The sequence below is a fragment of the Oryzias latipes genome, chromosome 1, assembly GCF_053564925.1.
Source record: "Oryzias latipes strain Hd-rR chromosome 1, Olatipes_Hd-rR_3.1".
In the NCBI taxonomy this organism is placed as follows: Eukaryota; Metazoa; Chordata; class Actinopteri; order Beloniformes; family Adrianichthyidae; genus Oryzias; species Oryzias latipes.
In genome coordinates, this window is record NC_136237.1 from 23282289 (window position 1) to 23296583 (window position 14295).

The following is a 14295-nucleotide window of genomic DNA, read 5'->3' on the forward strand; positions in this document are numbered from 1 at the left end:
CACGGCCGCCCTTTGCTGCTAGAAAAAGGAGTGAGGGAAGGTGAGGAAAGCACAAATCAGAGGGAGCCCTTGGCGCCATATCTTGATGCAGCAGTGGCTGCACATTGAAGAAAGAAAAGGAAGAAGAGAGAAGGGCAGAGTTGTCTTTCTGGCTGTGTTGCGCTCTAGGTGCCCCACTGTCAGCCCAGGATTGATGGATGGGGCTGCTTATCGCACGTTACATCAATCCTGTTCAGCTTTCTCTTTCATTCGTTGCCTTACTCCCTCATCACTCCTCCCTTTACTTCTGCCTCCAATCCCCCCCACTATCCTCCACCTCCTCCCCCTGCTGCTGCTCCAGGTCCCTCGCTGGTCCCCCTCTTTGGTATTAGTTTCCAAAAGGCATCTTTAATGCTGACAGAGCGAGAGGGAGCGCTGTGAGGCAGCAAGAAAGCAAAGCGAGCGGATCGCTATCTTTATCGCAGCTTTTCTTGCCTGCAGGCTGCCTGGAGAGCCAGTGAACTGGACTGCTCTGTGGTGTTTCATGGAGGAGGTGAAGGAGTGGGAAGTAAAAGTGTGGGACAAGCCAGGCAGATGGAGGACAGCATCCAGCACTTGGGACACTGCTTGGTTGACATGAAGGAGCCGAGCGCCAACGCTGAAAGAATCAGCACTGCTGGTGAGCTGCCTGCTCTCGTGTTGTCTGCCTGCCTCTGCAGCTGTCTCCTCTCTCTCGCCTGCTACAACTCTGCATCCCACTTGTCTGCTGTAATCTAGCTTTATGTGTCCTGCTATTTCTGGAATTGCTTATTCAGATGATGTGTAACCTCCTTACCTCCACCCCCGCAAGCATTTAAAGAGTTCTGTCCCTTTGGTTGACACATGCGTCAAGAGTTTGTGTTGACAGAAGGAAAGCAAAGGATAAAACAGAAGGGGAAGAAGAAAATTTATCCAAATTGTGTTTTCCTTATTTCCAATGTTACAATAACTGTTGCACTATTGTGGCATGTTAAAAGAAAAAGAAAAAGAAGAAAAAGATGCCTAATTTTTAGTCATAAATCATCATCATGGCTGGAAAAAGTAGCAATTAGAAATTAAGAGAGGAAGCTCTCTTGCTCTTTGACCATTCTTCTTACATCATTTGTGCAGACATTTGTTGCAAGGTCATGCTGAGAGCCCTTCATTCAAGTTAAAAACATAAAATGAAACTGATTCATGTATTTCTTTTTACATACGCATGTAAATTAATACTTTCTGCTTTCATATTTGCATGTGTACATGTTGGCACTTATATTGCAGCCCTGAATATGACATTGATGAGCGCCGACAGAAGCAAACCACCCTTATTGTCTGTAAATACAAGACAATACTGAGGAGATTATCCATATCAGTTATACCACATGAAGGGACATATTTCATTAAGAGCTGTGCTCCCAAGCAAGTTAAAACCTGAAGCATTCTCAACAGGAATTAAAATGAACATGAAAAATAGGAAATTTTAGAACTTATTCACATTTATACCTTCCACAATAATTTGGGGCATGCATTAGTCAGATGGTGATAATCATGTGCTAATAGAACAATATGCAATAAAATTGATCACCTTTTCAAAAGTAAATACCTTGAATTCTTGTTGGACCTGAATATTGTCATACTGACCTTATCCCAGGGAGAAAATGGAGTTTGTCAGAAAAGGTAACAGGGGTGTTTTAGGTCTTCATCTCACAGCAAAAAAAAAAAAAAAATACTGACAAACATAAGCACTCACTGCAGTTGCCAAAATTCCCATGAGAGGACATCCCAGCAAGTTCCATCCAAGGTCATCCCTTTGCAGGTCGCAAACGAAAAGCAAAAAATATGAAAGTTGAGTTGAAAAAAGTAAAGCTTGTAAAAAATGGAGACATGAGAACATGGCTCCCCTGTTACAAGAAGACACAATTGGACAAAATGGAGATGTTCAAAAATAATGGAGAGCATCATTGTTGGTGAAAAACTGCATAAACTCGCTTTTTATGATAACTGTTACGCACAGTGTTGGAGGCATCATAATGTGGGGTTGCTTTGCATTTACAAAAAAGTTTCTTGCAGTTGAAAGCAAGAGTGAGGTAGGAGTTGAGATTTTTGCCTGAGGACAATTCAGCTAATTTTTTATGAATCTCAAATTCACAATTGAGGTCGACTTAAGGCGTTACAAAAAATATCATCATAATAAGCTATTTTTAGAATCCAAGTCATTCCAGGCGTACCAGTTCTTACAATACAATTCAGTGTAGATCATTCTCACTACAACTCTCTGTATCAGTAACTAACCAAAAAATAGTTTTCTCCCACCCATATTTAAGAAAAAAAGGTTCTCCAGCAAAACCAACCAACCAACCCAGTAGGGATGACCATCTGCTGCGACCAGTTGGGGTCTGAGAGGAGGGGTAACAATGACTGTAAAGCATGAACAATGAACCTTGGCCGTGGTGCAGTGGTAGTGCAGTCGGCAGAGGGAGGGGAGAAGGAGGATGATTATGCGGGGGGAGGGGGTAAAACCATGAAGCAGCATAAAGGCAAAGATAGCACCTGTGATTGAGTGAGTGTTTCTGTTCTTCTGGGGTGGATATTGGAATGTAAAAGGAAGGAGGGAGGATACCCAGTCATCCCCACACCAAGACCCCCGCCGCAGCAGCACCCAGAACCCCCAACACCCATACGGTAGCAGGTACAAAAAACAACCGCCCACCGGGCGATCACACCTGACACCCAGGCCGGACCAACACAGGGGCCCCCAAAGCCAGAGAGCGGGGAAGCATAGGGGGACAGAGAGTGCAAGCCCAGCCCAACCAGAAAAGGAGCCACACCGCCGCGCCGGTAGGGCCCACTGTGGTGACCCGCCTCGGGAGAGCTCCCACAGCCCCAGACAAGCTCCTCACCCCTCACCCAGGAAGTCTGAGCATCTCCCCTCACCCTGACCTCAGGCACGGTCCAGAGTCCCCCAAGGGAGACCCACCCCACACTCCAGGCAACTACCCACCCAGCCCACGGCTGGTCCAGAAGAGAGCGCGGTAAGGACCAGCCACTCCTGCCCAGGAGGAAGGCACCCGAGAGAAGTGGGGGTCCACAACAAGTGTTATAAACATGGCCCGACTAGGAGTTTTGGAGAAGGCCAGTGCAAGGGGGCAAGGACCAGAACCAACACCACAGCTACACAGATATCCCCAGGCTCAGATGTGATGTGATCCCAGGCTCTTGGTCTTGTCAGAGAACTCAGGGATCCCTCTCTCTGCGTGGAGAGAGGGATCCCGGGCCCAGGAAACCCCACCCAAGGGAAATGGCCGCCGTTGGCTGCCGTTGCTGAGGGCCTGGTTCCCCCCGCAAGGGATGGGGTCGGGGACAGAGGATCAGAGGTCCTATCTTCGTTATGTACTGTATGTGTGCTTGTGAGGGTTTGTGTGTCCATGTATGGGTATGTTTGTTGGAGTGTATTTTTTTGGGGGTAAAGGGTGTGTGTAATAAAGGGTGCAGTTAAAATTGGCGGGTAGGGCACTGAGAGGACATCTCCTGATTGCTCACAGGGATGTCTAAACAACCCCCCGACCAACGGTCCTACATGTCTAAGATGCAAGTAAATCCAAGAGGGGAGTGGCCCGTTTCAACACGGCATAGGAGGGGGACCACTGCCAAGTAGCTCCTTCCCCCAAGGTGCATTGGAAGGTGCCCCCCCCATCACCCTAATAAGTGATTATATGAGGAATAGTTTTTAGCTATGAACCAATAATTTATAGAAAGCTAAATAACAAAGAATGAGTCACATACAATCACTCAAACAGAAGGAAGAAAAATAACGTAATATTAGTGCTGCTCATTGAATTGGTAAAGATTGACTGACTTTCCTGAAGTGAAAAGTTAAGAACTTTCATGTGTAAGATAAGAGAAAATACATGCTGTAATAATTTTTTTATTTTTCAATATTTTATTCACCAACCTAATAGCGATAACTGTGTTTTAAAGGATAATTCCCTACTGTAGTGAATTGTCCCTATACCCATCCATCATTTCAACAAAAAAATATTTGGGATGAAGTGATATTGGAAATGCTTCCTAGTTATCATAAAACTTTTATAAGTATGTGGACATTGAAGACACATTTGAAACTACTAAAACATCAAAAATCATATGCCATAATGATGTTACAAAAAGGCTACCTTTTCTGTTTTTTTAATTTCTGGAAATTACTTTTGTTTTTATGACACATTTCATTTGTATTCTGTTTCATCTTTTTAGGGCCCGAGCACGGAGTGCAAGGACCCTATTGTAATTCGAATGTTTATTATTAGGGCCCGAGCACGGAGTGCAAGGACCCTATTGTATCTGTTAGAGTTATTATTATTATTATTATTATTATTATTATTCTTTTTCTTCCGACGGAAGAGTCGCCTTTTTGAGGCCTTTAACATACCCCAAAACTCACCAAATTTGGCACACACATCAGGAGTCGCGAAAAATTTCGTATTTTACAGGAGATTGGCATGGGCGCACAAAAACGGCTCGACAGCGCCACCTACAGTGACATTTGTCCCGAGCCCCCGCATATGCTTTAACATACAAGCTTGATTTTTTCAGGACATGTTCAACAGATGGAAACCTACAAAAAAGTCTCTTGGTACCAAGCTGTCAGTCGCACAGGAAGTCTGCTATATTGGTGTCAATATGTCATTTTTGCTCTATTTTGGGCATTTGTAGGCCTCCTTCTAGAACGAACTCCTCCTAGAGATTTATGAATAATGACTCCAAACTTTGGTTTTGTAAACTAGACCCATGTCTGATGTTAAATTGCGAAGCTTTTAAGTTTTTACGGATGTTTGTGACCGTGGCGGCGCGTCGAACTTGGAGGTCATTTCGAAAACACGCCATGAAACGGAAAAAGGCCATTACTCAGCCATGTATAATCCAATCTGATCCAAAATTCATATGCATGATTTTAGTCTGACTCTGAACACATCTGCAGTGAAAGAATCTGGAAAAAGTGTAGCGCCACCTGCTGGCAAGAGGAAATGACATGTTTGACTTGGAGCATCACTGCTCCAAGTAGGATGAGCCGACAAACCTCAAAATGATGTCCACCTGTTGAAAAGCCATTGAAGTTTACTCTGATAAAAAGCCATAACTTTCAATGCGGGGGTGTGGTCGTGACAGAGCGGCGAAGTTGGGCGCCTCGCCGTGCACACAAAAGTTGCTCTCACGTGCACATTCCTTGTCCAATCTCACTGAAATTCGATGGAGGTGATGAAGCTTCCATTCTGAACCAATGGATATGACAATCTTGGACGAGCTCTATAGCGCCACCTAGATATTGACAAATACATTTTATGTCACATTCTGACCTGTCTTTTCTCTGTGCTTTGTCCGATGTTCATAAAATTACAACAGGAGATACTCACAAGGGTTTTCTCTCATTGTGTAAAGTTTCATGGGTGTACACCTGACGGTGCCTGCGCAAGCCACCGCCAAACAGGAAGTGGTTGATTGCGTTGCAGTCAGATAATTAAAAATTCATAAAAAATCAGCCGTTTGTATCACGAGGCTGAGATTTCAGAATGAGAGGCCTCTTACATATCTCCAACTTAGATACACAGCACTTGCATGGGTGAACAAAAAACGGCTCAATAGCGCCACCTACCATGTTTGTTTTTGAGAGCCCCGCCATGTTCTTTAACATACAAGCTTGATATTTACAGGACATGTTCATCAGATGGAAACCTACAAAAAAGTCTCTTGGGACCAAGCTGTCAGTCGCACAGGAAGTCTGCTATATTGATGTCAATATGTCAGTTTTGCTCTATTTTGGTCCTTTGCAGGCCTCGTTCTAGAACGAACTCCTCCTAGAGATTTTTGAACAATGACTCCAAACTTTGGTTTTGTAAACTAAACACATGTCCGATCTTAAATTGCGAAGATTTTAAGTTTTTACGGTTGTTTGTGACCGTGGCGGCGCGTCAAAATTTGAGGTCGTTTCGAAATCACGCCATGAAAAGAAAAATGGCCATTACTCAGCCATAAATAATCTAATCTGATCCAAATTTGTTGTGCATGATTGTAGTCTGACTTTGAACACATCTGCAGTGGAAAAATCCGAAACAGGTGTAGCGCCACCTTTTGGCAACAGGAAATGACATGTTTTACTTGGAGCATCACTGCTCCAAGTAGGATGAGCAAACACACCTCAAAATGACGTCCACCTGTTGAAAAACCATTGAAGTTTACTCTGATGAAAAACAAATCTTTCAACGCGGGGGTGTGGTCGTGACAGAGCGGCGAAGTTGGGTCTCTCGCTTTGCACAAATGTTGCTCTCACGTTCACATTCCTTGTCTGATCTCACTGAAATTAAATAGATTTGATGAAACTTCCATTCTGAACCCATGGATATGACAATTTTGGACGAGCTATATATGTTCATAAATGATCATGAAGCATGATCATATAATCAAGCTTCATAGGAAATCAGCCGTTTGTCTCAGGAAGCTGAGATTTCAGAATTAGATGCGTCTTACAAAGCTCCACGTTTGAAAAGCAGCACTATACGTACGAGAAACATTTAACCACCTTAATCACCCTATTGTGCTGAAAGCAAATTTTTGGACATTTTGACTCAAGCAAATATTTTTATCATAACTTCTGTTTAGTTTATCAGCACCAAAATAAAAAATATTTACATTTATAAAATGAACTGGTCAACTCTAGGATTTTATTTATTCAATCTTACATCCTCAAGCTTTTCATCAGTCTCCCCTGCTGCAGGAGTGGAGTTAGCCCCCCCCCCCCCCGGCTGTGTGCTCACATGTAAATTAGCCAGGAGTGGCAGACAGAAAGTAGAACAGTTAGAAAGCCTAGTTCAACACTAAAATACAGCAATTTCCTTTGTTTTGTTTGTCTTTTATACATCCTTAGCACTAATCATTGCTTTTTTATTCATCCAAAATACAATTAACTTTATATTTTATCTTTTTTTTTTTTTTTACAAACAAAATATGTGAATGTGCTCCAAAACAAAACCCAGTCTCAGTACACTCCTACAGATGTAACATCAGACAGTAAATGTCTCTTTTATGCTTTTTTAATCAATGCTGCAACTACATTTCCTTTCTATACATCCAAAGAAATTAAACTACAATGACAACAAACACAACATATAGCAAATGTCTCTAAGAAGATTGTGTATATACATTATGTACCACCTTTAAACACAAAATAAATAACAAATCTTTCTAATACAATCACAAAAAATGGAACACAAAATGTAAAACCCAAATTAGAAATTGCAATTTTAAAAAGATACATTTTTCAGCAGCTTTTCAAAATCAATCACATATTTTACTCTTCTGTGGATGAAACAAAGAAGTCCAGAGCAATGTAGCCACTTCTCCAAAGTCTCTGTCACCTTCAGTTTTACACAAAGTCTGTGAAAATCCACCATACATTGGTCACATGTATTCAGAGACCTGCTAAAAGTCCACAATTGTAAAAGCTCTTATATAGACAACTGTTTGTTTGCTTGGAGCTCTAAATATAAAAAAATGCTTTTCTATCACCTAGACACAGATGGAGAACCATATCAACTGGATTAGTAACAGGGAAACATGTTTAGGTTTAAACTTACATCAATAGACAACATGAAGCTGTTCATCACATTTTTGACCTAAACATGTAAACACATCCTTGGCTCTGCGGTTAGGAAATGGTACTTGGGAATCTCTTCATACCAGGAGCCAGCCTGAACATTGGAACATCACCACAGTGCCCATCCAGACTGGGACAGCAACGGGGTCCACTTCACAGCCGTGAGGCTGCTGTGTTTAACTCCAGCTGTCCCAGCAAGGGAGACAACTGCAGCAACATCCACTGACCAAGCTGGCAAGCCCTGGCAGAAAAGATCCCCACAAGAAAAACACTGGCTCAGGCAGGCTGGTCAATAAAAAAATATAGTTTTACCAATGTCTTGCAGCTCGCAGATCAAGTGGTTTAGTTTTCCAGTAATGTCAGTCAAGAATACAAGTTCAGATTCACCATATTCAGCAGATATCTCCACCAATAGCACCTTAAAAATCCTGTTCTGTTTTGCTTTGCAGCTGAGGTTTTTTATGATTTTCACAATAGGAGTCATTATATGTCCAGAGCCAATCACTTCTGCACATAAGGCCTACTGGTGAAAGAAGCAGCAGTAATGCAGACATTTTGGAAAGTCTTGGTCAGCTTTACAGTGAGTGATGAAACCTGTTTGTCGGTCAATCATAGCAGGAGCCCCGTCTGAAGGTATGGCTACCAGCTTTTCTAATGGTACCTTTTTCTGCACAAAAACTCCTTCACCGTGTTATACATTTCAACTCCTCTTGTAGTTGTCTGTTAGGGCAGATGTGTCAGGAGTTCTTCTCTTGTGGAAACCAAAAGCTATGCTGTACTGTTGCCGTCCACAGACTCATCACACTGGACGTTAACCACCTGCACTTTGCAAGATCCCGGTCCAGCTAATTGGCCAAGTTATCAGACATAACTGACACTCATCTAGACATTGTACTGGAAATTGAATGAGTTCTATTGTTCTCATCCTTAGGGACAGTGATAGCAATTATCATCATTGCTTGAATTTTTTTCATGCTATATGCAAAAGTCTTTGTCCCTTAAGGCAACAGATTACAGTCCCCCCCCCCCCCCCCCCCCCCCCCCAGGCTGCTGTCGTATTAACAATAGCTTGGAGCTCCAGAATGGACAAGAAAAAACGACAAGAATGGCTCGAGCAGGGCGTTGCTCACGGGGCGGTCGCTCGTGCCATGCGGTCGCACGTGCTCGGGCCCGCTAAATGCTACTTGTAGCTTTAATTATTATTATTCTTTTTCTTCCGACGGAAGAGTCGCCTTTTTGAGGCCTTTAACATACCCCAAAACTCACCAAATTTGGCACACACATCAGGAGTCGCGAAAAATTTCGTATTTTACAGGAGATTGGCATGGGCGCACAAAAACGGCTCGACAGCGCCACCTACAGTGACATTTGTCCCGAGCCCCCGCATATGCTTTAACATACAAGCTTGATTTTTTCAGGACATGTTCAACAGATGGAAACCTACAAAAAAGTCTCTTGGTACCAAGCTGTCAGTCGCACAGGAAGTCTGCTATATTGGTGTCAATATGTCATTTTTGCTCTATTTTGGGCATTTGTAGGCCTCCTTCTAGAACGAACTCCTCCTAGAGATTTATGAATAATGACTCCAAACTTTGGTTTTGTAAACTAGACCCATGTCTGATGTTAAATTGCGAAGCTTTTAAGTTTTTACGGATGTTTGTGACCGTGGCGGCGCGTCGAACTTGGAGGTCATTTCGAAAACACGCCATGAAACGGAAAAAGGCCATTACTCAGCCATGTATAATCCAATCTGATCCAAAATTCATATGCATGATTTTAGTCTGACTCTGAACACATCTGCAGTGAAAGAATCTGGAAAAAGTGTAGCGCCACCTGCTGGCAAGAGGAAATGACATGTTTGACTTGGAGCATCACTGCTCCAAGTAGGATGAGCCGACAAACCTCAAAATGATGTCCACCTGTTGAAAAGCCATTGAAGTTTACTCTGATAAAAAGCCATAACTTTCAATGCGGGGGTGTGGTCGTGACAGAGCGGCGAAGTTGGGCGCCTCGCCGTGCACACAAAAGTTGCTCTCACGTGCACATTCCTTGTCCAATCTCACTGAAATTCGATGGAGGTGATGAAGCTTCCATTCTGAACCAATGGATATGACAATCTTGGACGAGCTCTATAGCGCCACCTAGATATTGACAAATACATTTTATGTCACATTCTGACCTGTCTTTTCTCTGTGCTTTGTCCGATGTTCATAAAATTACAACAGGAGATACTCACAAGGGTTTTCTCTCATTGTGTAAAGTTTCATGGGTGTACACCTGACGGTGCCTGCGCAAGCCACCGCCAAACAGGAAGTGGTTGATTGCGTTGCAGTCAGATAATTAAAAATTCATAAAAAATCAGCCGTTTGTATCACGAGGCTGAGATTTCAGAATGAGAGGCCTCTTACATATCTCCAACTTAGATACACAGCACTTGCATGGGTGAACAAAAAACGGCTCAATAGCGCCACCTACCATGTTTGTTTTTGAGAGCCCCGCCATGTTCTTTAACATACAAGCTTGATATTTACAGGACATGTTCATCAGATGGAAACCTACAAAAAAGTCTCTTGGGACCAAGCTGTCAGTCGCACAGGAAGTCTGCTATATTGATGTCAATATGTCAGTTTTGCTCTATTTTGGTCCTTTGCAGGCCTCGTTCTAGAACGAACTCCTCCTAGAGATTTTTGAACAATGACTCCAAACTTTGGTTTTGTAAACTAAACACATGTCCGATCTTAAATTGCGAAGATTTTAAGTTTTTACGGTTGTTTGTGACCGTGGCGGCGCGTCAAAATTTGAGGTCGTTTCGAAATCACGCCATGAAAAGAAAAATGGCCATTACTCAGCCATAAATAATCTAATCTGATCCAAATTTGTTGTGCATGATTGTAGTCTGACTTTGAACACATCTGCAGTGGAAAAATCCGAAACAGGTGTAGCGCCACCTTTTGGCAACAGGAAATGACATGTTTTACTTGGAGCATCACTGCTCCAAGTAGGATGAGCAAACACACCTCAAAATGACGTCCACCTGTTGAAAAACCATTGAAGTTTACTCTGATGAAAAACAAATCTTTCAACGCGGGGGTGTGGTCGTGACAGAGCGGCGAAGTTGGGTCTCTCGCTTTGCACAAATGTTGCTCTCACGTTCACATTCCTTGTCTGATCTCACTGAAATTAAATAGATTTGATGAAACTTCCATTCTGAACCCATGGATATGACAATTTTGGACGAGCTATATATGTTCATAAATGATCATGAAGCATGATCATATAATCAAGCTTCATAGGAAATCAGCCGTTTGTCTCAGGAAGCTGAGATTTCAGAATTAGATGCGTCTTACAAAGCTCCACGTTTGAAAAGCAGCACTATACGTACGAGAAACATTTAACCACCTTAATCACCCTATTGTGCTGAAAGCAAATTTTTGGACATTTTGACTCAAGCAAATATTTTTATCATAACTTCTGTTTAGTTTATCAGCACCAAAATAAAAAATATTTACATTTATAAAATGAACTGGTCAACTCTAGGATTTTATTTATTCAATCTTACATCCTCAAGCTTTTCATCAGTCTCCCCTGCTGCAGGAGTGGAGTTAGCCCCCCCCCCCCCCGGCTGTGTGCTCACATGTAAATTAGCCAGGAGTGGCAGACAGAAAGTAGAACAGTTAGAAAGCCTAGTTCAACACTAAAATACAGCAATTTCCTTTGTTTTGTTTGTCTTTTATACATCCTTAGCACTAATCATTGCTTTTTTATTCATCCAAAATACAATTAACTTTATATTTTATCTTTTTTTTTTTTTTTACAAACAAAATATGTGAATGTGCTCCAAAACAAAACCCAGTCTCAGTACACTCCTACAGATGTAACATCAGACAGTAAATGTCTCTTTTATGCTTTTTTAATCAATGCTGCAACTACATTTCCTTTCTATACATCCAAAGAAATTAAACTACAATGACAACAAACACAACATATAGCAAATGTCTCTAAGAAGATTGTGTATATACATTATGTACCACCTTTAAACACAAAATAAATAACAAATCTTTCTAATACAATCACAAAAAATGGAACACAAAATGTAAAACCCAAATTAGAAATTGCAATTTTAAAAAGATACATTTTTCAGCAGCTTTTCAAAATCAATCACATATTTTACTCTTCTGTGGATGAAACAAAGAAGTCCAGAGCAATGTAGCCACTTCTCCAAAGTCTCTGTCACCTTCAGTTTTACACAAAGTCTGTGAAAATCCACCATACATTGGTCACATGTATTCAGAGACCTGCTAAAAGTCCACAATTGTAAAAGCTCTTATATAGACAACTGTTTGTTTGCTTGGAGCTCTAAATATAAAAAAATGCTTTTCTATCACCTAGACACAGATGGAGAACCATATCAACTGGATTAGTAACAGGGAAACATGTTTAGGTTTAAACTTACATCAATAGACAACATGAAGCTGTTCATCACATTTTTGACCTAAACATGTAAACACATCCTTGGCTCTGCGGTTAGGAAATGGTACTTGGGAATCTCTTCATACCAGGAGCCAGCCTGAACATTGGAACATCACCACAGTGCCCATCCAGACTGGGACAGCAACGGGGTCCACTTCACAGCCGTGAGGCTGCTGTGTTTAACTCCAGCTGTCCCAGCAAGGGAGACAACTGCAGCAACATCCACTGACCAAGCTGGCAAGCCCTGGCAGAAAAGATCCCCACAAGAAAAACACTGGCTCAGGCAGGCTGGTCAATAAAAAAATATAGTTTTACCAATGTCTTGCAGCTCGCAGATCAAGTGGTTTAGTTTTCCAGTAATGTCAGTCAAGAATACAAGTTCAGATTCACCATATTCAGCAGATATCTCCACCAATAGCACCTTAAAAATCCTGTTCTGTTTTGCTTTGCAGCTGAGGTTTTTTATGATTTTCACAATAGGAGTCATTATATGTCCAGAGCCAATCACTTCTGCACATAAGGCCTACTGGTGAAAGAAGCAGCAGTAATGCAGACATTTTGGAAAGTCTTGGTCAGCTTTACAGTGAGTGATGAAACCTGTTTGTCGGTCAATCATAGCAGGAGCCCCGTCTGAAGGTATGGCTACCAGCTTTTCTAATGGTACCTTTTTCTGCACAAAAACTCCTTCACCGTGTTATACATTTCAACTCCTCTTGTAGTTGTCTGTTAGGGCAGATGTGTCAGGAGTTCTTCTCTTGTGGAAACCAAAAGCTATGCTGTACTGTTGCCGTCCACAGACTCATCACACTGGACGTTAACCACCTGCACTTTGCAAGATCCCGGTCCAGCTAATTGGCCAAGTTATCAGACATAACTGACACTCATCTAGACATTGTACTGGAAATTGAATGAGTTCTATTGTTCTCATCCTTAGGGACAGTGATAGCAATTATCATCATTGCTTGAATTTTTTTCATGCTATATGCAAAAGTCTTTGTCCCTTAAGGCAACAGATTACAGTCCCCCCCCCCCCCCCCCCCCCCCCCAGGCTGCTGTCGTATTAACAATAGCTTGGAGCTCCAGAATGGACAAGAAAAAACGACAAGAATGGCTCGAGCAGGGCGTTGCTCACGGGGCGGTCGCTCGTGCCATGCGGTCGCACGTGCTCGGGCCCGCTAAATGCTACTTGTAGCTTTAATTATTATTATTATTATTATTATTCTACCGGAAGAGTCGCCTTTTTGAGGCCTTTAACATACCCCAAAACTCACCAAATTTGGCACACACATCAGGAGTCGCGAAAAATTTCGTATTTTATAGGAGATTGGCATGGGCGCACAAAAACGGCTCGATAGCGCCACCTACAGTGACTTTTGTCCCGACGCCCCGCATACGCTTTAACGTACAAGCTTGATTTTTACAGGGCATGTTCTTCAGATGGAGACCTACAAAAAAGTCTGAAAGGACCCACCTGTCACTCGCACAGGAAGTCTGATATATTGAGGTCAATATGTCATTTTTGCTTCATTTTGGACATTTGCAGGCCTCGCTCTAGAACGAACTCCTCCTAGAGATTTTGGAGTAATGACTCCAAACTTTGGTTTTGTAAACTAGACACATGTCCGATGTTAAATTGCGAAGCTTTTAAGTTTTTACGGATGTTTGTGACCGTGGCGGCGCGTCGAAAATGGAGGTCATTTTGAAAACACGCCATGAAAAGAAAAATGGCCATTACTCAGCCATGCAAAATCCAATCTGATCCAAAATTGATATGCATGATTGTAGTCTGACCCTGACCACATCAGAAGTGGAAAAATCCAGAACAAGTGTAGCGCCACCTGCTGGCAAAAGGAAATGACATGTTTTACTTGGAGCATCACTGCTCCGAGTAGGATGAGCCGACACACCTCAAAATGATGTCCACCTGTTGAAAAGCCATTGAAGTTTACTCTGATAAAAAGCCATAACTTTCAATGCGGGGGTGTGGTCGTGACAGAGCGGTGAAGTTGGGCGTCTCGCCATGCACACAAAAGTTGCTCTCACGTGCACATTCCTTGTCCAATCTCACTGAAATTCAATAGAGGTGATGAGGCTTCCATTCTGAACCAATGGATATGACAATCTTGGACGAACTCCATAGCGCCACCTAGATATTGACAAATACATTTTATGTCACATTCTGA

At 42.3% G+C, this 14295-nt stretch overlaps 1 protein-coding gene across 3 annotated transcripts in view; it reads left to right on the top strand.

The window, feature by feature from the left end:
* Window positions 1-369: 369 nt before the first annotated feature.
* Window positions 370-14295, top strand: part of LOC144981234 (type II inositol 3,4-bisphosphate 4-phosphatase-like) — a 172038-nt gene continuing 158112 nt past the window's right edge. For all 3 annotated transcript variants that reach the window (XM_078951946.1, XM_078951951.1, XM_078951942.1), the window contains exon 1: window positions 370-658. In XM_078951946.1, coding sequence (XP_078808072.1) covers window positions 574-658 — 85 coding nt within the window. In that variant the 5' untranslated portion in view covers window positions 370-573. The remainder of the gene's footprint in view (window positions 659-14295) is intronic.